General features: G+C 41.7%; 1 protein-coding gene across 1 annotated transcript in view; it reads right to left on the bottom strand.

The window, feature by feature from the left end:
* strn4 (striatin, calmodulin binding protein 4) overlaps positions 1–24756 on the bottom strand; it is a 133225-nt gene that overhangs the window by 78804 nt on the left and 29665 nt on the right. The window contains exons 3-5 of the mRNA XM_028792904.2: positions 19367–19443; positions 12381–12459; positions 6178–6399 (exon numbers count right to left, since the gene is read on the bottom strand). Coding sequence (XP_028648737.1) covers positions 6178–6399; positions 12381–12459; positions 19367–19443 — 378 coding nt within the window. The remainder of the gene's footprint in view (positions 1–6177; positions 6400–12380; positions 12460–19366; positions 19444–24756) is intronic.

Genomic DNA, 24756 nt, shown 5'->3' on the forward strand with positions numbered 1-24756 from the left:
GACTTTAAAATTCTGCTTATGGTTTATAAAGCCTTAAATAATCTCGCCCCATCTTGTATATTGGAATATTTGACACCCTATACAGTAATCCCTCCTCCATCGCAGGGGTTGCGTTCCAGACCCCCACCCGCGAAAGGTGAAAATCCGCAAAGTAGAAACCATATGTTTATATGGTTATTTTCATATTGTCATGCTTGGGTCACAGATTTGCACAGAAACACAGGATGTTGTAGAGAGATAGGAATGTTATTCAAACACTGCAAACAAACATTTGTCTCTTTTTCAAAAGTTTAAACTGTGCTCCATGACAAGACAGAGAAGACAGTTCCGTCTCACAATTAAAAGAATGCAAACATATCTTCCTCTTCAAAGGAGTGCGCGTCAGGAGCAGATAATGTCAGAGAGATAGAGAAAAGCAAACAAATCAATAGGGCTGTTTGCCTTTTAAGTATGCGAAGCACCGCGGCACAAAGCTGTTGAAGGTGGCAGCTCACACCCCCTCTGTCAGGAGCAGAGAGAGAGAGAGAGAGATACAGAGAAAAACAAACAAGCAAAAATCAATATGCACCCTTCGAGCTTTTAAGTATGCGAAGCACCGTGCAGCATGTCGCTTCAGGAAGCAGCTGCACAGAAGGGAGCAAAGTGAAGATAATCTTTCAGCATTTTTTGACGAGCGTCCGTATCATCTAGGTGTGCGAACAGCCCCCCTGCTCACACCCCCTACGTCAGGATCAGAGAATGTCAGCGCAAGAGAGAGAGAAAAGTAAGTTGGGTAGCTTCTCAGCCATCTGCCAATAGCGTCCCTTGTATGAAATCAACTGGGCAAACCAACTGAGGAAGCATGTACCAGAAATTAAAAGACCCATTGTCCGCAGAAATCCGCGAACCAGCAAAAAATCCACGATATATATTTAAATATGCTTACATATAAAATCCGCGATAGAGTGAAGCCGCAAAAGGCGAAGCATGATATAGCGAGGGATCACTGTATTCCAAATCGTAACCTCAGATCCTCAAATGAGTGTCTCCTTAGAATTCCAAGAGCAAAACTTAAAAGAAGTGGTGAGGCGGGTGGCCTTCTGCTGTTATGCACCTAAAATCTGGAATAGCCTGCCAGTAGGAATTCGCCAGGCTAATACAGTGGAGCACTTTAAAAAAACTGCTGAAAACACATTACTGTAACATGGCCTTCTCATAACTTCACTGTAATTTAAATCCTGATACTCTGTATATCCAATTCATTATAATAACCATTCATGGTGGCTCTAAAATCTGTACTAGCCCCTACTCTCTCTTCTGTTTCCTCTTCCGGTGCCACCACCATCTACTCAAAGCACCATGATGTTCCAACAATGATGGATGGATTAAACGCCAGAAGTCTGTACGACCATCAGCATCAAGTGACTCCGAGAGAACCCTAACTACAAAGAGGACTATTTCATTTTTGTTAGGTAGAATGCCCAGAGGGGACTGGGTGGTCTCGTGGCCTGGAACCCCTACAGATTTTTATTTTTTTCTCCAGCCTTCTGGAATTTTTTTTTTTGTTTTTTCTGTCCACCCTGGCCATCAGACCTTACTCTTTTTCTATATTAACTAATGTTGTCTTATTTTAATTTATTTTGTCTTTTTTTTCTTTTCTTCATTATGTAAAGCATTTTGAGCTACGTTTTGTATGAAGATGTGCTATATAAATGAATGTTGTTGTTGTTGTTTACAAGATAAAGTAAAGTTTATATGAAACAATACTAATTAACAAAGAATAAAGTAAGGTCAGATGGCCAGGAGGATAGAAAAAACAAACAAAAAAAACTCCAGAGGGGTGGAGAAAAAAAACAAAATCTGCAGGGGTTCCAAGGCCTCAAGTTTAATTTTTGTTGGAGTTTGTTTAGCATTTCCAGGCAAAGAATTTGGTGAACTCTACTTAATTACGAATTAGGGTAACATCATGAATTTGGCAATTGAGCAGACAGTGACATTCGGTCTCGACCACAGCATATTTTTGACCACAATTCGTAAAAAAACAAATAGCAATTTTTTTCTCCTGCCATTTTTACTTTCTGGTATACAAGTATAAGGGAAAGTATTGTAATCATCCAAAAATTCAATTACGAGATTTTGAAGAATCTCAACGTTTTAGACCTCCCCGAGCTCGGTCTACTTTCTCATAGGAAAGTATTGTAATTGTCCAAAAATTCGATTTCGAGATTTTGATGAATCTCAACGTTTTAGACCTCCTTGTCCGATTTACTTTCTCATAAGTAATGTAAATGTTGAAAAATTAGATTTCGAGATTTTGACGAATCTCAATGTTTAAGATCTCCCTGAGTCCGATTTACTTTCTCATAGGGAAAGTTTTGTAATTGTCCAAAAATTTGATTTTGAAGAATCTTGACATTTTAGACCTCCCGAGTCTGAAAATACCACTTTTGGAATTGTGTCTTGTGTGTGTGCATGTCTGTGTGCGTGTGTAAACACGACAACTTGAGTACACTTTCACTTAGGTCAACCAAATTTTGCATATAAGTATTAGGTACAAAACAAACTTCTATCAACTATTTAGCTATTTCCGCTAACCGGAAGTGGTACTTTTTTATTCATGCAGCTGCAAAGTCATATTTATTCAACATTACTTTTTAAATAATTGTTCAATATATTATTAATTTGATTTGTTGTTGATGGCTATTTAATGTACATAATATAAAAATATAATCATTGTCTTGCAGTTCACTCCTCAAATATCATCCCCATATACGAGAAAGTCGAGGGGAGACCACTCCCGATTTTTCACCTTGGAATAACAGTGACTTTGAGAATGCATGCACAGTGGAGTCAGAAAGTATTGAGAGACTCCTTCAGTTTCTGCATACTTTATTGTGCTGTACACTTCATTTAAAATGGATAAAGTTGCCAGTAGTCTACACCCAATAAACTATAATGACAAAATGAAAACCTATTTTCAGGTTTGCAACTAATACATTAAAAATCAAAAACTTAAATCACTTATTCGTGTAAGTATTCAGACCATTTGCTGTACAAGATGTAAGATGCAATACAATGAAATATCGTTTGGCGCAAGCCTATAGATGGCTTATATAAAGTTATATCAGATTTGATAATAAACTGAGTAAGCATTAAACTATGAGATGCACTGTTACTATCAACAGTTCCAAATATACACAGAGTAAAAGTAAAGGTAAACATGTAAGCATAAAGAGATAAATAATAAATGAAGTCACGGTGAAGATTACATATAAATAAAATTTATTATTATTATTATTATTACAGTCAATATAATGGCAATGAGTTCCACTTGGGTCATGTACAAGTGTTTGACTATGCATGATTGATGCAGAAGTTTAGTTCAATCAGTGGTGGTTTCTGTTATAGGAAGGGGCAGCGATCACTGTGCATTTAACACTAGAATTACCAAAGCTTATGAAAAAACTAAATCCAGCCCTCCTTAAATCCCTTCGCACCTCTCCGTCAGCGTCTTTTGTCTTGTAAATGTGTCAATCAACACAAGCAGCAAGCAGCCTGCTATTCCATCCCACCCAACAGTTCTCCCAGCTCAAGCCTGGATTATCTGGGAGTGAAGTGCTGGAGTTTAATAGGGGAAATAATAAATTATTTGGAACACATACATTTCTAATTAGTAGTTTAATTATGCTGCGAAAACCAGAAACAGTGTAGTGTACAAGTGATAGGTGGGGATGTTTTCTGCACAGAGCAGGAACGCATTTGGATTGATAACAAAACAAAATCATGAATTGTACATTAGTTGTTTATCTTCCTAGAAATTATTATCGGTGTAATGTTTATGTTTATTTTTGTTATCTTAATACATAATTCGCCAGTCTCCTCACTCACTCACTCACTCACGTCCGTCCGAAGCCGAATGCGCAGTCTCCTTCTGCGCAGCTGCCCAAAAAACCTTACGAGACCGGCATCGCGGCAGGCGGCGAATTTACGGCCGCGAAAATTCAAAGAGAAAGGTGACTTCGACCGATATCCAACCCCAACATCGCAGGAGGCGGCGGATTTACGGCCACAAAAATTCAAAGAGAAAGGCGACTTCGATTAAAGCTCTAGAGGCCTGAAAGGCGATTTCGACTACAGCTCAAGGCCTAATTATGCATTCATTCAATACACCTATATCAGGTTTGTGGTGCTTATACTTATTATATATTATACTATTCCACTTGTGCCCGTTTCATCTTACGTTGTCGAAACGGGCTCTTTGTCTAGTTGTCTTATAAATTTCAACTGCTGTATCTGATGTCGTCACAGAAGGAGAGTCTGAAAAGCATTTGTGGATAAAAATCAGAGAATTTCACTGCTTTCATTCATGAGTGATATTTTCCCGAACCCTGCTGCTTAATACGAATGTGTACTGTGCCTTTTGGCCAATAATGCTGCCCCCAGCTACACCACTGACTTAATCTACGTAAATGTATACATAGGGTGTTTCATTGCTAACAGAAACAATGTCATTAAAAAAACAAATCAAGCTTAAATAAGTCAGAGCGTTTAAACGTGTATCTACTAAAGCCCTTCTGAAAGACGTGGCTCTGTAAACTGCACCTTAATGGTCACATTTTGCTCTTTGGTGCTGGAATAAGCATACAGTAATAACACATGCTGCCATTTTGCAAGCAGTACATTTCATTTATGTTTTCCAATTTCACCATCTAGTGGCCAAAAGATGTAGCTACACTACACAAAGAATGAATGTTACGTATGTAGTATGTACTGTATCCTCCTCGTCATCATCATCATCATTCAATGCCAATTCTAAAAAACCACAAAGGGCCATTTAATGTGCCAGGAAGTAATCAGGTGCAGGCAAAAACAGTAAGATTTATTTAGTTAAAAATTAAGCTTCTGTTGCTTCATGCACCCAACTTCGTGAATCGCATCACCTGTCATTGATCATATGGAGTCTGCATGGCCTTAGGCTTTCCTGCAGGTATCTTAGCTTTTCTAAAACACCAACAAGAAAGTGCAGATTAGGTACGGATTCTAAACTGGCACTGTGCAAGTGTTAATGTCAAAGCGAGTGTAAATCAGCCCTGCGACTGACAGACGAGTCTAATTAGTGTTAGATTGGTGCAAAAATTTTGACTACCAAAATGGTTCCAAAGCAATTACCGGAAAACTCCCCCAAAACCCCGCCATCTTATTCCAGCTTCCCTAGTGCACCCCATAACTGCTTGCCTTCCTGGTGTGCCACACCAACATGACGCACCATGCGCCGCTTTCCTCTTGCCATGAAGCTCTGATCGCACCAAGGCAATAATATGTCCACCGCAAAATCACCTTCACGTTGAAGCAATAATCCCACCACCCGTTAAGTCACTATCACGTTGAAGCAATAGTATATGCCCCGTGAACTCAACATCGCATTTGATGCAATAAGGGGTTAGGGGGGTTTGGATTGCATGTGATGTGCCAGTCGCAGCAAAGCGGGCACTTCCATTTCATGAATCCTATAACCTATCCACAACTGTAATAGCAAGGTAAGCTGATGTTTACTTACAGTACCAAAAATCCCAAAATGTAAGCATTAAACCATTTTTAAATTTGAGTTTTTGGGTATTCTTTTTCATTACCAGTATACTGTGTGTTCCTACTCCTAATACTTGAGAATGGCTTATGATACCCCACAGACCCCAAAAATGGGTTAAGGGGATTTAAGACTATCATATGATACAAAACTGACAGTATAAATAAGATAGCATTTTAGAAAAATTTTTATTCATAGGGCGGCATGGTGACACAGTGGTAGCGCTGCTGCAGTTAGGAGACCTGGGTTCACTTCCCGGGTCCTCCCTGCATGGTTTGCATGTTCCCCCCGTGTCTGAGGGGGATTCCTCCGAAAGTCCAAAGACATGCAGGTTAGGTGCATTGGCAATCCTAAATTGTCCCTACTGTGTGCTTGGTGTGTGTGTGTGCCCTGCGGTGGGCTGGCGGCCTGCCCAGAGTTTGTTTCCTTCCTTGCGCCCTGTATTGGCTGGGATTGGCTCCAGCAGACCCCCATGACCCTGTAGTTAGGATTTAGCGGGTTGGATAATGGATGGATGGATGGATGGATGGATTTTTATTCATCTCACTCCAGTGACTGTACATCTCCTGCTCATGACTTTGAAAATGACCATAGACCCACTTTTCTGTACTCACCTCTTAATCTGCTCTTCAATCTGTTTTACCAGCATTGACTCTCCAGCCACACTTCCTCCTCCTCCTCCTCCAACCCCACTTCCTGCTCGGGATTCCACATAGGGATCGCTGGGCTGAGTAGCCGTGCCGTTCACTTCTGAATTACCACGACCCAGCAGCGAGCGCACCCTTTTGGAACGCATATCTAGTATAGTGTCTGTGTAGCCCACCTCCTCTAGATACCTGTAAATAATAATTAATAACTGATTACTTGACAGGAAAAAGCTACTAGCACCAGAACCAGTCCATTTGGAAAATTGTCGAGAACAGCCCATTCAGTCCAACAAAGGTAAGGCCACACTTGTTTGTCTAATTTCTCCAAACAAAGTTAATTTTTGAAGGGTCCTTAGGGTCCCTAAACATGATGTGTCACAGGTCATCTGCATGTTAGGGGGAAAAAAAAAAAACAAGTTTCCAACTGTGTCCCCGTGTTCTTGATGAACTCATTTTAAAGTCACCGTTTCAATCCACTGGACTAATTCCCTTCATAGTTTTAAACACTTCAGTCAGGTCTCCTCTTAATCTTCTTTGTCTTAAACTGTAAAGGCTCAGCTCTCTTAATCTTTCATCATAACTCACCCCCTGTAGCCCTGGAATCAGCCTTGTCGCTCTTCTCTGGACCTTTTCTTGTGCTGTTATGTCCTTTTTGTAGTGTGGAGACCAAATCTCCAGATGAGGCCTCACCAGTGTGTTATAAAGTTTGAGCAGAACCTCCTATGACTTGTACTTCCCACATCAAGGCGATATATGACCTGATAATCTGTTAGCCTTCTTAATGGCTTCTAAACACTGTCTGGAAGTCGATAGCATAGACTCCACTAGGACCCCTAAAGTATACTTTCGATTTTCAGATCTCCCACTGTATATTTAAACCTAACATTTTTACTTTCTACAAGTAATATTTTACATTTCCTGACATTAAATTTCAAGTGTCACAAAGCAACAAAACCCTAAACACTGTCCAAGTCCCTCTGTATTGATTCAACAGCCTGGGAATCAGCCTAGTCGCTCGTCTCTGGACTTTCTCTTGTGCGGTTATGTCCTTCTTGTAGCCAGGAAACCAAAACTGCACCCAGTACTCCAGATGAGGCCTCATCAGTGTGTTATAAAGCGTCAACATCATTTCCTGTGACTTGTACTCAACATATCAAGGGGCTATATAACCTGTGTGGAATGCAGCCCGGACACAGACAGGTAGACATGATTTTAAAGGACCACAACACATTTATTTACAATATGTGAATTTCCCATTGGGATTAATAAAGTATCTATCTATCTATCTATTTACACACACAAACCCAGTGCCGCAGCACCAATCACCCCAAAGTGCAGGCCCTTCACACAATGCCTCTTCTCCTTCTTTCTGACCGCCTCCACTCCTCTCCTCCAAGCTCCGCCCTCTTCTACCCGACTCCAGCCCTCAAATGGAGGGAGGTGGCCCCTTTTATACACACCTGGATGTGCTCCAGGTGCCTCCCGATTAGCTTCCACTGGCACTCCCCAGTGTGGTGGAAGTACCGGCTGCGCACTTGGAAGCACTCCGGATGTCCCTGGTCTTCTTCCCCCCAGTACTTCCGGGTGTGGTGTAAGTGCTGAGGGCCAGGGCTCCTCAGGCATTGAGGCCCCCCCTGGCGGTGACCACGGGACCCTAAAGGGTTGAGCTTCCAAGCTCAGTTCCCATGGTTCCCAAAGCCACCAGGGCGGTCACCCCCTCGTGGTCTGGAGGAGGCGTAAACCCTCCTCCGGTCTTTCTGGGCATCCCGGCCGGGTACCACCCCCAGCCGCCTGCCACACTTGACATTCTGTTTGCCTTCACAATTGACATGTGTCTTTTTAAAATTTAAATCTGCATTCTGTAGTGTGTATTATATATATATATATATATATATATATATATATATACACACACACACACACACTTATATACACAGGGTGTCCATAATGTCCTCATGCAATTTAAAATAGTTGTAACTTTGCAAGTATATGTGTAGAAAGAATTTGTAAAAAGGATTAGTCAAGTAAAATGACCCCTTTTATTGGCTAACTAAAAAGATCACAATATGCAAGGGGAACTCAGGCCCCTTCTTCAGGCAAAGATGTAATTATTGATTGATTATTAATTGATTACATCTTGCCTGAAGAAGGGGCCTGATTTGCCCTTGCATATTGTGATCTTTTTAGTCAGCCAATAAAAGGGGTCAATTTGCTTGACTTTTCACTACATTCATAATGGCTAACACAGTACAACACCCTAGTACTACTAAAAAAGATTAGAAAGCTTGATGTTTCTAGTTTTTTTTTTTTTTTTTTTTTTTTTAAGAAGTTTTATTTTTTTGCCGTATTTGGGGAACTGAAAATCCACAGGAGTCTGTTGAACATGAAAGAGATTCTCCCAAAGGTAATGTGTGGTGTATTCTGGGGAAAAAAATCAAGTCATAGGGCCATTCTTTTTTGAAGGGCGTGTTGTTAATGGTGACAGCTATTTAGAAATGTTAAATTCCTCAGCTTGAACAATTAGGACGGATAGAAAATAAGAGTATTTCAACAAGATGGTGCTCCTTGTCACATTGCTTTGCAGGTTAGACAGTATCTACATGAGAAATTCCCTCACAGATGGATTAGAAGAGGTGGACCACGTTCGCCAGATTTGGCTCCATTGGATTTCTTTTTATAGGGACATGTGAATGTTTATTCAAACAAACCTTGATCTTTAGAAGACTTGCAAGCGAGGATAACTGATGTGATTGCTGGTAATACTGAAAATCAGCTTGAAAAATGTTTTCTGAGAACTACAGAATCGTATTACCCTTTGTATTAGTAATGACGGTGGACATGTTGAAAATTAACATGAACAAGAAAAAATGGAAGTGTTTCTTCTTTCTAATCCTTTTTAAAGATTCTTTCTATCACATATACTTACAAAGTTACACGAACTTTATGGACACCCTGTATTTATATGAGCCTCCATATTAGGATGTGTCAGAATGCTTTGAAAATACACTTTACTATTTTTAATGTATTTTTCTGTCACAAATGTCTCCTGCCTTCTTGCTGGCTCCAGTACAGAGATGAACCTTTTTAGTTTAAGAAAAGACTAAGAGGTGAAATTGTTTTTGTTATTATGAAATGAATTACTACAATGGACCCCAGAGGTTACTTTAAAATGAGTTCTTCAACAAGAAGACAAGGACAGTAATGGACATTTATTAAAGGGAAAACTAAGGGGCTCGGCCCCATGCTCGCTTCACTAGCCAGCCCCCCGGGGGCATGTTGTGGCTGACCCGCCCGAAGGGTGTCGGGGTGCTCCTCCATTACAGAATGCAATTCCATTTAACTCTTTTAGGGCGGATGTCGACTTTTGTCGACAGGAGGGGTTGAAGGTGAATGTCGACATCCAGGGATAGGGGGCGACAATCAGCTGTTAATGGCGACAAATCTCACTGTCACGTCACAGGCATTCACTCTGTGCTTGGAGGAATGCTAGACTCGTTGACTTGGCAACTAAACCTTGCGTGTGCATGAGTTGCGAAATGTAAACAATGGCAAGATGGCATCGACATGTGAAAAGGGAGCGAAGCAAGTGCAGAAAAGAAAACACTCGGCAGACAATGTTTTGCGCATTATCGCGAAGTCGGACTCTTGATTTTTCAGAATTGGATTTTATTGGCAGTGATCAGGAGATCGAGCAAGAGAGTGAGAAGCAGGCATCAGCTGATCAGACACCAGCCGATGCCGCGCCAGCGGATCTGCTGCCAGTTGAGTGCCTTCGCGCAGCTGATGCATCTACGGCAAGGTTCGCATGGGATAAATACACAGACATTGATCCGTTGAGAGCCGATCTGGCTACCGGAGTTTACAAGACGGCATGGCTTGCTGTTGGACACAACAGATCACCAGCTGCTGTACTTCAGGCTGCTCTCTCCTGATGCTGCTTTTCAGCTACTGTCAGACGAGACAAACAGGTAGGCAGAGATTTTTTTTGAATCGCGGGCTGCATTTGCATCGCATTCTCGTTTTTCAAAGTGGAAACCCACAACGAAAGACGAGATGAAGCGCGCTGTGGCATTACAAATAGAGATGGGACAGAACTGGTGATATAACTTCAGGGAGCATTGGTCCAAACGTGTTTTGTCCCCTGGTGGCTTAGGTACGTGCTGCTGCAAAGTTTTATTCACTTCTGTAATAAACAGAAGCAAATCCCATGGGGTGAGCCAGGCTATAATGCCATACATAAAGTTCATAAAGTTTCAGAAGATGAAAAGAGGTGATAATACGGTTTTCATGCAGGCAGAAAACTTGGTGGCAGTGGCATGGCACGATGGCAAATGGGTGGCTTGTCTCTCTACAGTACACACTAACAATATATGTGAGAAAGTGCAGCAACAGACAATTGAAAAATAGGCACCAAAGCAACACAAATTGTAAGGAGTGCAATGTGGCAATGACTGAAATTGGCTGCTTTGAGCGAGATCAGACTTTGCTGTGTAAAATGTATGTGATATGTATGTGAAATCATAGAGTATGCAGGCTCATACAACATGCAAGACAGTAACATTTGTCAAAAGTAAATATTTTTTGTTGATTTGATATGTTAAACAATTGCTTTGTGTTCTTTTTTAAAAAATGTTAGTTTTTGGAAAAATATTCAGCCCTGGGAGAAAAGAAACAAAAAAAAATTAGCCCTAAAAGAGTTAAAGAGATGGTATATAGCAGAGTATGACAGTTTGGTCCTTAGTTATTATAGATTGAGTATTTGAGTATTTCACTATAACTGTCTATTTTAAATTCCAATGAAGAACAAAACGTAGTAAAAAGTAGAAATAAAAACGTTAAACGTAATAAAACGTAAGAAAAAGTAAATAAAAGATTAAATCACATTAACGTCTTGTCAAAAACAAAACTGCTAATTACTTTATCCTCTAACTTACATTCTATAAACTTTGCCTTTTTGCATTTCTGTTTGCATATTGGCCGAGATATTTTTCTCTTTTTCATTTATTGGACGACTCCCTTTGTTCTTGATTTTTATTATATGCAGCTGTTTTTTGTTCATTGTCTTCTTTTTTTTGACATCCATTATGAGCTCTTGCCACCGGTTGTCTATTGCAATCTAAAATCTGACGTTCTTGAATAGACAATTTGCTTTTCCGCCTCGCCATTATAACCGCCAGCATTGAAGGGCGAGTTATCACGGAGAGTGTCACGGGGTGGGATGGAGAGAGGATGTGCACAGTAGAGTTAATGATTGGGCGAGCGGTGTGGAGGGGTGTGGTCAAGGCTGAATAACTCGGACACGATAGAAAACTTTAATATTATAGAGAGATATGACAGAAGTGTTAGAAAGCTTTTCTTCTGATAGGGAAACCATAGACACATGAAATAAATTACCAAAATGTCTGGTAGACAATAGAACTATAGTGACTTAAAAAAATCTCAACTCTATTGCTATTTTGGAAATATTAAGTGGGAAGGATTGGCAAGCTTTGTGGGGCTGAGTGGCCTGTTCTCTTCAAAACTGTTCACAGATGGCCTACCATCTTTTTGAGATGTTTTGTTGGAATTTATCAAGCCATCTATCTTTTGGTCCTTTTCTTGGAACTAAACTATTGAGCAAACGCTCCAGCCACAGACGTGGATCTTGTCCACAGTTCTTGTTGTACCAGAGACTCTTGTCTGATGAAACTGATATGTTGCCCTTAAAGCTGCTTGTTTCAGGAAGTTAAACTAACATTACATTATTAAGCAAAGGGCTATTTCTCTCTAATGTTTAAGTGTTTTGTTCTACACTCCCTATTCGGAGGTGTGTGTTGGTACGTTTTTTCCTCTATTAATGGGTTGTCGGGTAACAATAACTTATTTTTCAAGGGTCACATTTTAAACGTTGTAGTAAAATGACTGGAAGCAAAGCAGACATCACTGGCCCACTCTTCTCTGGTGATTTCATATGAAAATGGCTGCACTGTTTCATGCTAATTTTTTTTCCCAAAATTCCCACATGGAAAGAGAACTTTTCACTTTAAAACAATAAAAAAAAATGCCTTTTCCCCTTAAAAACCTTGCACATCACATACATATATTTTTGATATTCATCAGAGGCTCACATTATGCTAAACTGCACTACCTTGAGTGACACCAGTTTTCAAATGTTTAGAATGAATACTTACTTGCGCAGAAGCTGGCGTCCATCTTTCCAGGACATCTGGCTTCCCTGTTCAGTATCAGAGTCCAGTGGCCCATTAGTGACTGTTGGGAAAGTTAAGTTACGACAGATCAATAGACAAACCTTACCCCGTAAGCATCCATCCATATTACTAACCGGCAATGGCTGATCATTTTATTAATACGATAGCTTGGGACATTAAAAATCCTGAACTGCTCTGCTTGAAGTTCTAGTGTGCGAAGAACATCTACTGTGCTGACTGCTAGCACACCATGTCTTCTCACCCAGGTAGAAGAATCCTAACTTAATTAGTATATAAAAAAAGGGAATCAGGGTCCTATTTGACTATTTAATTTTAAATTATGGGAAACTTATGGGCAATCTTTTCAATAAGCATATCGAACTATGACTAACGTATTGGCCGTTTCAGTATTTTTGTATGATCATATCAATGGGGAGGTTTACATCAAGAAGGGCATCCAGTGGAAAAATTTTGCCAAATCAATATGCGGACAACAATTTTGCATGATCCACTGTGGCAACCCATAACGGGAGCAGCCGAAAGAAGAATAAGATATCATAGGGTGGCGTGGTAATAATAACGTACTGAAAAGCACCATTTTTTTTTATTAAACAGTACTATACCAGCAGTTTGTTAATTTTGGCATCAGAAGTGAATGGTCATTTTAATGCACCTTGTGCTCAGTTATTTCCAATCGTAAGCAGAACTTCAAGTTTGATTTTAATATACAGTCCCCTCCGAAATTATTTGTTTTTGCTGTGCACTGAAGACATTGGTGTGTGAGATCATAAGATGAATATGAGCAGAGAGATCAGAGTTTCAGCTCTTATTCCCTGGTACTTACAAGAGAAGAGAGCACAGTTTGTAACAATCCACCATTTTCAAATGTCTTCAATGCACAAAAAGTATTTATTTTTATGGAACACGTATGTTGTTTAGAAGGAGATATTTTGCACTTGTTTGACAAGGATTTGATTTCTGTTGAAATGCAGTTGTTTCATTTGGTGTTAATTTCATTATTTATTTTGTGTAATTTTGTTTTCATTGTATTTATATATATATATATATATATATATATATATATATATATATATATATATATATATATATATATATATATATATATATATATTGTGGTATATGGCCGGCAGTTCATCCCGGCCAATACCCCCCATGCCGCCAGGTGGAGCCCTTCTTGCAACATGGAGGTGCCCCAAGTTCCAGCAGGGCATCATGGACAGTGGAGTTTTACATCACAGCCCTGCTGGATACCATGGGGGCCTCCAGGGGACGCTGCAGGAAGGCACGAGGATTTTTATTATAGCCCGGAAGTACTCTAGTCATGGGAATGGAATTAACAAAGTACTTCCGGGATGAAGAAAAGGAGTTTTCACCTGACCCAGAAGTGTTATGAAATCACGTGGACTGAGAGAAAGAAGCACTTCCGGGTCAAGGACTATAAAGGACTCTGGAAAAACCCAGCAAGTTGAGCCAAGTTGGGAGGAAGGGTGACTGAGCTGCTGGGAGTGGAGGATTGTGTATTGTGATTATTGTGCTTGTTTATTGGCGTATTATGGAGTGGAGGGTGCTTTGTGCACATTATTATAATAATAAATTGAGTTTTGGGACTTTTACCTGGTGTCTGACGTGTGGTCTGAGGGTTCAAGGGGTCGACAGCACCCCCTATCTGTCACAGGCATACATAGAGTGCATCCGTAAAGTATTCCCAGCACATCACTTTTTCCACATTTTGTTATGTTACAGCCTTATTCCAAAATGGATTAAATTCATTTTTTTCCTCAGAATTCTACACACAACACCCCATAATGACAACGTGAAAAATGTTTACTTGAGGTTTTTGCAAATTTATTAAAAATAAAAAAACTGAGAAATCACATGTGTAAATGTGTCTGTCTTCCTTCAAAGCATCAGCGACCAACCATTTTAAAGCCGCTACACAGGCACTGCAAGATTCCAATCCATTACGGTGTAGTGTGCTACCAATGGTGTTCTTGGTGACTGTGGTGCTCCCAACTGCCTTCAGATCATTAACAAGTGTAGTTTTGGGCTGATCCCTCACCTTTCTCATGATCATCCTCACCTCATGAAGCAAGATCTTGCATGGAGCTCCAGACCAAGGGTGATTGGTGGTCATTTTAGATTTCTTCCATTTCCAAATAATCGCACCAACAGTTGTCACCTTCTCACCAAGCTTCTTGCTGGTGGTCTTGTCGCCCATTCCAGCCTTGTCCCTGACGCCCTTTGATAGCTCTTTGGTGTTGGTTGGAATGGAAGAAATTGATTCAGTGGACAGCTGTGCTTTATACACATAATGAATATCTGTGATTGATTTGTTTGTTTACTAATTATTGCTTTGTAATTTATCATTTTCTTGTTTTTATTTTATTAATTGTTGTTTAACTTTGTTATAAGGTGACCTTGAGTGATAAGAAAGGCGCCTATTAAACAAAATGTATTATTATTATTATTTTTAATTTGTACATTAGTTTCATTTTAGTGGAGAGAGACAGGATATTAACTAAAAATCCATAAAAAAAACACATTACATAAAAGTTATACATTGATTTGTATGTCATTGAGTGAAGTAAGTTTGAGATTTTTGGCTCCCACAGATTGGCTGTGTGCCACAATCAATCACAGATGCTACTGATCTCAATGCGCACACCTGTCCACAGAATCAATCTCTTCCATCCTAACCTCTCCACCACCATGGGCAATACCAAAGAGCTGTCAAAGGACGTCAGGGACAAGGCTGGAATGGACAACAAGACAATCAGCAAGAAGCTTGGTGAGAAGGTGACGAGTGTTGGTGCGATTATTCAGAAATGGTAGTAATATAAAATGGCCATCAATTGCCCTCGTTCTGGAGCTCCATGCAAAATCTTGCTTCAAGGGGTGAGGATGATCATGAGAAAGGTGAGGGATCAGCCCAAAACTACATGGGAGGCGCTTGTTAATGATCTGAAGGCAGTTGGGACCACCACAGTCACCAAGAACGCTATTGATAACAAACTACGCCGTAGTGGATTAAAATCTTGCAGCGCCCGCGAGGTCCCCCTGCTCAAGAAGGCAGCTCCATCCAGGCCTGTACATGGGCCTTCTTGAGTGTTACCAATGGTGGTCTTGGTCTTGTAGCCCATTCTAGCCTTGTGCAGGTCTACAATCTTGTCCCTGATGTCCTTTGACAGCTCTTTGGTGTTGCCCATGGTGCTGGAGAGGTTGGAATGGAAGAAATTGATTTTGTTGGACAGGTGTGCTTTATACACATAATGAGTTGAGATCAGGAGTGCCTGGAATTGATTAATTGATTGATTGATTGATTGATTAATTGATTGATTGATTGATTGATTGATTGATTGATTGATTGATTGATTGATTGATGCACACATCCAATCTGTGGCAGCCAGAATTCTGGCCGTGTTGTAGGGGATCAAATCCTTATTTCAATCAATGATATGCAAGTCAGTTTATAACTTTTATGTCATGTGTTTTATCTTCTGGATTTGTGGTTGATATTCTGTCTCTCTCTCCATTAAAATGAAATTACCATAACAATCAGAAACTGTTCATTTCTTTGTAAGTGAACAAACTTACAAATTCAGCAGGGGATCACATACTTATTTCCTTCCATTGTATATGTAAGTGAGTGGAAAAATCCAAAGAGGAGGTTTCACTTATTGATTTACGTAGTGCAGCGCACAAGAGAGGAACGTGTTCATGCAGGCGGGGGGAAACACAAACAAAAAAAATTAAATGGCAGTTTTCGAGCGTTTTGTTCTAGCATGACCAAAACAATAGACGTGCTGGAGAAGGCCCCTCTAAAGGAGAATGTATAGGCTGGTTTATACTTGATGCATCTGCACTGGGATTGAGGGCCATGTGGCATAACTGGCATCAGGTTTTCGCCATGTGCCGTGCACAGAATCTGGTGATGCAGATGCACTGCCACATATCCAAAGTGGTGAATTTCAAGGATAGGCTGGTTACGTGGGTGCCAGAATGATGAATGAAGGGTTGAATATGTGGCAAGCGCTGGACTGCACTGGTGCAGGGAGGCACAGGTTGGGGGATCAGAACTATATTCAGGTGCTATATATCCTACAGAGGAGGCTCCTCTGATGGAGGGATCATAGGTTGGTTTATACAGTATTTGACATGCCAGCACTGGGTGTGAGGGCCACACATCATACACAAAGGCAAGCTCCCCTGGTGGCACATGATAGGTTTCTGCTGTATGCTGCACGTATACAAAGTGGCAAATTTCGAGGAGAGGCTGGTTACGTAGGTGCCAGAAAGATAAACGTAGGGCTGAATAGGAGGCAACATGTCATCAAAGTGCAGGAAGCCTCAGAGTGCCGTGTGCCAGCTGTGTGCATGCGGGCTAAGGAAAGAAACAAACGACAAAAAAAAAAAAACTAAAAGGTCATTTTCAAGCACCTCGTCCTCTGTCCTTCATAAGCACAACTGGAATTGTAAGGGAGGCCCAATGTAGAGCCCCCAATCCCCCAATTCGAACCTATATTAATGTAAACCTACTGCATAGTCCAAAGCGGAGGCTCCTCTCATAGATGTGCGGAGTGCGGCGTACAAGAAAGGGGCACAACTGTGCACCCGAGTAGCGAGGCACATGTGTATGTGGGCTGAGATGTGAGATGATTGGGAGTTACCCATTACTTGCTTCAGAACCATTTTGGTGCCATTATTGAGGTCCATGAGCTGGTATCAGCACTGAGGTAAAAATTTTAGTAATGCTCCAACACTATTACTGTATGTCAAATTAATTTTATCCCTCATTTTACCGCTACACATCCTTATCAATATTTCACCCGTTAATATGCTAAATGTTATCAATTAGGCATGTCTTAAGAGAGCCCTGCATGCTCCTGCTGACTTGCTGGGAGTTGAAGCCCCCTCAGCAGCACCTTTACAGGCTCAGCTCAATAAGAACAATTAAGAGCAAAACTGCACTCTAAGAGACTAATGAGACCAAACTTTACCATTTTTACTGGTCACAGGAAAATAATGCAAACTGGGAGAAAGATGGAGGTGGCTTACACGTTTCCCAAACTGAACATCTTTTAGTATCACAGTATTTACAACTGCAATTATGCTCTTTAAATTCATGAGTTGATGCCCCATACAGGCCTGCACCAATGGCTGCATGTGATTCTGAGTTGCTTCCTGACAAAGTCTCTGCACTTTGCCTCATACTTTAAAATGTGCTCTCCTTTCTCACCAATGGTCTGCTACCACTCAAACGTCTTGTCCCGCCCATACTGCTACCACTCAAACATCTAGCCATGTCCATCCTGCTGCCACTCAAACGTCTAGTCCCGCCCATACTGCTGCCATTCAAACATCTAGCCTTACCCATACTGCTGCCACTCAAACGTCTAGCCTTGCTCATACTGCTGTCACTCAAACGTCTAGTCCCGCCCACACTGCTACCACTCAAACGGGTTGCCCCACCCATACTGCTGCCATTCAAACATCTAGCCTTGCCCATACTGCTGCCACTCAAACGTCTAGTCCCACCCAGATGTGCTGCCACTCAAACGGCTAGTCCCGCCCACACTGCTACCACTCAAACGTCTTGCCCCACCCATGCTGCTGCCATTCAAACATCTAGCCTTGCCCATACTGTTGCCACTCAAATGTCTAGCCTTGCCCATACTGCTGCCACTCAAACGGCTAGCCTTGCTCATACTTTTGCCATTCAAACATCTAGCCTTGCTCATACTTTTGACATTCAAACGTCTAGCCTTGCTCATACTTTTGCCATTCAAACGTCTAGCCTTGCTCATACTTTTGCCATTCAAACGTCTAGCCTTGCCCACACTGCTGCCACTCAAACGTCTAGTCCCACCCAGATGTGCTGCCACTCAAACGTCTAGTCCCGCCCATACTGATGTCACTCAAATGACTAGCCCCGCCCACACTGCTGCCACTCAAACGGCTAGCCCCGCCCACAGTCTGCCACTCAAACGTCTAGTCCCACCCAGATGTGTTGCCACTCAAACGGCTAGCCCTGCCCACACTGCTGCCACTCAAACGTCTAGTCCCACCCAGATGTGCTGCCACTCAAACAGCTAGCCTTGCTCATACTGTTGCCACTCAAACGTCTAGCCTTGCTTATACTGCTGCCACTCAAACGTCTAGCCCCGCTCAAACCCACTGCCACTTGTTAAGAGTTAGTTTTACAGCCAAACACTACACTTCACCGGCCAGCCATAGCATCCAGTTGTCACAAGCATGCGTTTTATGGAGCATCCCACATGAAAATATAATGATCTCATTAACTGACAGTGCATACTAATCTACAAATTTTATGTCCGTTTGAGGTTAAAAAGAAAAAAAGAAGTAACACTTTATCCCCAGCGGGGAATTGAACTCATGTTTGTGAGGCAGAGAAAAGCTACTCGCTCTGAGAGGCAACTCTTACCGTGCTACGCCACAGAAACTGTTGTATCATCTTTGAAGCTTTTGTGAAAGTGCTTATTTGATCTTTGGAACGCGGACTTCACACATTCTATAGTTTATGCCTACATTTTGTAACATTTATTACTAAAATATTAAAAAGTTTCTGTTTTAACAATGTGTTTACACAGATTACTGTAGAAACGGTACACACATGGAATGCGTGTGTTCCAAATAACGATCTATTATTTCAACTCTAAAACTCCAGTTCACTCCCAGACAATCAATCAAGGCATGAGCTGGGAAAAGTGCATTCATGTTCTAAGTCGGTGGGGGTATGGAATAGCCGGCTGCTGGCAGCTTGTCTTTTATCAGCACATTTAGAGGACAGAAGACTCTGGCGGAGACGTGTGAACGGATTTAAGAAGCGATTTAAGGTGGGCCGGATCTACAAGTTTTTTCGTAGACTCTGGTAATTCTAGTGTTAAAGGGAAAAAAAAGGAAGTTGGCATCGTACACTGTGTCATTACCTTGCTCTGTTTCTGTATCTGCCTTCTTCTCCCCCTGGTTAGGGTCGTTACCAGATTTCAGTTTTTGATGTTTTGCTCTGTTTAAGAAAGAAAAAAATATGCATTAAGTCTACAGCAGGATAGTGACCCTTCCTATAAAGTGAAGTCTTGAACTTGAGACACTTGGGCTGGGGAGGTTGTCAAAATAACCACTGGGGTGTTCAAGTGCAATCTTGATATCATCAAAGTTCCAATAATACAGTGCCCTATATTAATGTTAATGTTAATAAGTCCTTTATTTCCCCCTCTGCTCCACAGTTTAGAGCTACACATCAAACAATTCAGACATTGTGATTAAAGTGTGCATTTCAGACTTTCATTTCAGGGGATTTGCAGACATTTTGGTCACACAACACTTTTTCTACACATTCCTCCTATTTCTGGACACCATAATGTTTGGGACAATTAGCGTCACAGGCGTTTGTGATTCCTGAGGTGGGTTTCATGGCTTCATAAGACACCTCGGCTTGCTTCTACCCTTTGGAGTCTGCAGTGGCCATTGTTCAACATGAGGACATGAGCTGAGCCAATGAAAGTCAAAGGAGTTATTATGAGGCTGAACAAGAATCAAACCATTAGAGGCATCGGTAGAACCTCAGGATGACCGAAATCAACTGCCTGTAATATCCTGAAGAAGAAAGAACACACTGGTGGGCTCAGTAATCTCAAAAGGACTGGTAGGCCAAGGAAGACCTCCACTGCTGATGACAGAAGAATCCTCACTATGGTCAAGAAAAAGCCCCCCAATGCCTGTTTTTGACAGATCATACACAGTCTTCAGGGGCCGATGTGGACGTGTCAGAGACGACAATCAGCAGAAGACTTCATGAACAGAAACACAGGACACACTGCAAGATGAACACCACAGAAACAGGATGGCCAGATTACAGCTTGTGAAAAAGAACCTTAAAGGAGCCTGCAGAATTCTGGGAAAAGGTCTTGCGGACAGACGAGACAAAGATGAACCTCATCAGAGTGATGGTGAGAGCAGAGTGTGGAGATGAACAGGAACTGCACAAAGCAGACCACCTCATCTGTTGCACATGGTGCTGGGGGTGTTACAACTTGGGCATGTATGGCTGCCACGGGTCCTGGCACACTTCTCTTCATTGATGATATGACTGCTGATGGTAGTGGCACAACGAATTCTGAGGTGTGTAGAAACATCTCATCTGCTTAAGTTTCAGTAAATGCCCCAAACTTTCTGGACGGCACTTCACCCTACCAAGAAGATAATGAGCCAAACAGACTGCTGAGGCAACACAGGAATTTATCAAAGCTAAAAAATGGAAAATTCTTGAATAGCCAAGAGAGTCACCGGATTTCAATCCAACTGAGCAGGCCTTCCATAAGCTGAAGAGAAAACTTAAGGAGGACAATCCCACCAAAACAAGGAAGAGCTGAAGATGGGCACATGAGAGGCTTGGCAGATCATCACCAGAGAAAACCCTCAGCACCTGCTGATGTCTCTGAATGGCAGACTTCAAGTTGTCACTGCATGTGAGGGGATATGCGACAAAGAACTAAATATGACAACAGCTTTAACAGACCTGCCATTGCTGTGTCCAAACATTATGGTGGCCTGAAATGGGAGGACTGTATAGAAAATGTGTTACCATCTCGACATAGTGTGACTGAAATGTATTGAAATCTCTCTATTATAAAAACAAATCTTTGGCAGGAGACGAAGGAAATGAGACGTGATCTTCTCGGAAGACAATTTAACATCACGTGAGACAGAAGGACAGCTGCAGTACAGTCTTTTAAACGATCGACGCGCAGTGCGACAAGAAGAACACGCAGCTCGCCAGCAGCAGCACAAGCCAGTGGCTTATCTGTCTGCATCTCCTTAGCGTGCGTTCATCTCCCCCCTTCACAACACGAGCGGGGGAGCGAAGCGAACGAGATGTGATCATCTCGGAGAGACACTCTGACGTTACGTGAGACTAGACATTACAACCTTAGGAGAGGAGGCAAGACCCATGAGATGGTGACTTTTGCACGTCACACCCTACTTACAAACAATTTAAAACAAGTTCACGGACATCTAACCTCTCAGTTGTTGGAATGCTTTTGGCAGACACACTTCATGTGCTCCCAGCTCTTAAAAGAACGACAAGCAACAAGCAGAACACGCAGCTCGCCAGCAGATGATCCAACCGCATCTCCTTAGCGTGTATTCAGCTCCCCTTTAAAACTTTTGCAAAAACAATACTTGTCCTTTATTATGTCCGGGGCCGAAAATAAAGGACAAATATCAATCGATCCATTATCCAACCCACTATATCCTAAATACAGGGTCACGGGGGTCTGCTGGAACCAATCCCAGCCAACACAGAGCACAAGCAGGAAACAACCCCCGGTCAGGACGGCAGCCCACTGCAGAGGACAAATATTGTTTTCACAAAAGTTTCAAAGTAAAAGTGAAAATTATGCATATGTAACAACTCCCATGAAAATAACAATCTCTTTAAATTGTATATCGAGCGAAACGAACGAGACGTGATCATCTCGGAGAGACACTTTGACGTCACGTGAGACTAGACATTACAACCTTAGGGGGCAAGACCCGTGAGACGGTAACCTTTGCAAGGTACTAGCATGCCTCACAGTAATTTAGCTCTGCTGAAGTCTTTACGCATGCCACGACGGTTGGGACGCACTGTTCTATATGTGTCTGTCTTTCTTTGCAGCAAGATGTCAAACAGCTCTGGCAAAGTATAAAAATTGTCTCTGGTAACCTTCATCCAGCAGAGCATCTATCAAAGTCGGTACTGATGACGTACTGGATTTTAGCAGGAAAAAAAAAAAAAGTTTTTTTTCTACGTGGATTTCAGCAGAATAAAAGGTTTGGTCTCGTCCTCGCCACCACTCGTGCACCAAAAGGACTCCTTGAGACAGCAGTCCCCGCCATCTTGGATCGAATAGCAGGCATCTCATTGGTCTATAGCAAGTCCCTGTAACTTGCACTAGTGACTGTAGGACCCCTCGGCATGTAGTGTTCGACAAGAACTCAGGTGCATGAGTGGTGGAGAGGATAAGACCAAACCTTTTATTCTGCTGGAGTCCAAGCAGGTGGAGCAAGTGCATTGAGAAGGGTGGAGACGACATTGAGAAATGACAGGAGCAGTCTTGTAAAGGCGCATTCCATTTTCTAACGTTACTTGTACGAAGGGGAGTCAAGCTAATGTACGAACACTTGAGTTCATTCAAAAGCTGCTTTCTTACGTTCTGCCCAACTTTCTTTTTTATTTATTAAAGCACAGTGATAAGGTCTCAATTAGATGCTTAACAGAAAGCTTTTTTTAACTTCTATGATGAAAATCTTGAGCAAGCTGAAAGCAACTGGTTTGTGTAACTGATCCTCTGTGATGAAACCTTAGGTTATGTCAAAGTTCAAAATGGAAGCAAAGCAAGGAAAGCCAAAATCTGAAAACAAGTAATTCCCTGTGTATTCGCAGACACAATCTCTATGCACCCTTTCAAACTTGTTGACATTTTAGACCGGGGTCCTCAGTCACATTTCTTTCCTTAAATGGCATCCAAACAGAAATGAAATGTGAAGTGAGGGAGCCGTCAGAAGACCAACTAAGTCAGGGCCTCAAACTCCAGCCAATTTCACTCCAACCAGCTGCTTAATGAGGTGCCGAGTCTTGTCATTAATTAAACTTGTTCTTTAATTCAATGGCTTGTTGCTGCTCTCGTTTTATTACAAGACATTTCCAAAATTGTTGATTTTCTCTTTTCTATTAAAACTAGCCATGTGCGTACAACTACGTTGCGCGTGTTAAAGTTGTCTGTGAAGGGCTCCCTGTTTAAACGCGGCTGCCAGTCGTGAACTGGGCCCTTCGTCGTACAGCATTATGATTTTTTATAAGGGAAACAAAATTACAAAACAAAACCTTTGGACATTGATTCGATAGGAACGGCCTACTCGGAATCACTGTCCAAATAGTAATTATGTGGTGGTGGAGGAGCATTTCTGCTTCTCTCCATTCACAGTCCGTCTCATTTTCACAACGCTGTCGTTTCCTCTCACGATCTCTTCTCAAACTTTCTCCAATCTTGCAGGTTGCTTTGTGGCAATCGAAAGAGTAAGGAAGAACCAATGCTTCTTTCTGGAACTCTAAACGCCGACTGATAGAAAATCACAGAAGTGTGTCCGACTTATATACTCTGACTGCCGACTCCAAGAAGCGGGTGAACATTCGATTTGGACGAAGTGCTGCCAACGACAGTCGATAGAAACAGAAAAAACCACAGTCTCGACAACGAAGCAGGTGTCGACGCCAGATCTAAACACAAAGTGTGGTATCGACAGTGTTTGTAAAGAAAAGTAACAACCAAGGCAGTGTCAGGGGAAACATGAATTCGCGGACAAACAAAGATCAAGATCCAAATGAAGATTATATCTAAAGATTAGTTAATTTAAAGCACAACAATTTGTTTAGTTTGAATGTCTGTGTTTTGAGGTGTGACTGGAGTACTACAGTCTTCAGTAGTATAAGCCTGGAGGAGATTCTTAATGCAATGCCTATGTTTTAGCTGTCTCTCTACTGCCATCTAGTGCTTCTTCTAATTCATTCGCAGACAAACAAACATCAAGATCCAAATGAAGATTATATATAGAGATGTTTTGGGGTCCTGAGCAGATCGACATTCCTGAGACCTTCATTTTTCTTTACTTTCAGATATTGTGTGATGGACATCAGTTGTTTTGGCTCATTTTGTATCTCATTATTGTTTGGCTGCTAATCAAGGAAAAAGAAGCAATCAAGGGGTCTGAGTCTTCCTTTCTTTCCTTAAATGGCACACAAACAGAAATTAAATGTGAAGTGAGGAAGCTGTCAGAAGACCAACTAAGTCAGGGCATCAAACTCCAACCAATTTTACTCCAACCAGCTGCTTAATTAGGTGCCGAGTCTTGTCATTAATTAAACCCGTTCTTTAATTCAACGGCTTCTTGCTGCTCTCGTCTCCTGCTCTCTTGCCAATTCTAAATTGTCCCTAGCGTGTGCTCGGTGTGAAGGAGTGTGTGTGTGTGTGTGTGACCTGCGGTGGGCTGGCGCCCTGCCCGGGGTTTGTTACCTGCCTTGCGCGCTGTGTTGGCTGGGACTGACTACAGCAGACCCCCGTGACCCTGTAGTTAGGATATAGCGGGTTGGATAATGGATGGATGGATGGATGGATGCTGATTTTCTCTTTTCTATTAAAATGTTTTGGGGACCTGAGCAGATCGACATTCCCGAGACCTTTATTTTTCTTTATTTTCAGAAACTGTATGATGGACACCAGTTGTTTTGGCTCATTTTGTATCTCATTATTGTTTGGCTGCTAATTAAAGAAAAAGA

Source organism: Erpetoichthys calabaricus, chromosome 1, assembly GCF_900747795.2.
Source record: "Erpetoichthys calabaricus chromosome 1, fErpCal1.3, whole genome shotgun sequence".
Lineage (NCBI taxonomy): Eukaryota > Metazoa > Chordata > Cladistia > Polypteriformes > Polypteridae > Erpetoichthys > Erpetoichthys calabaricus.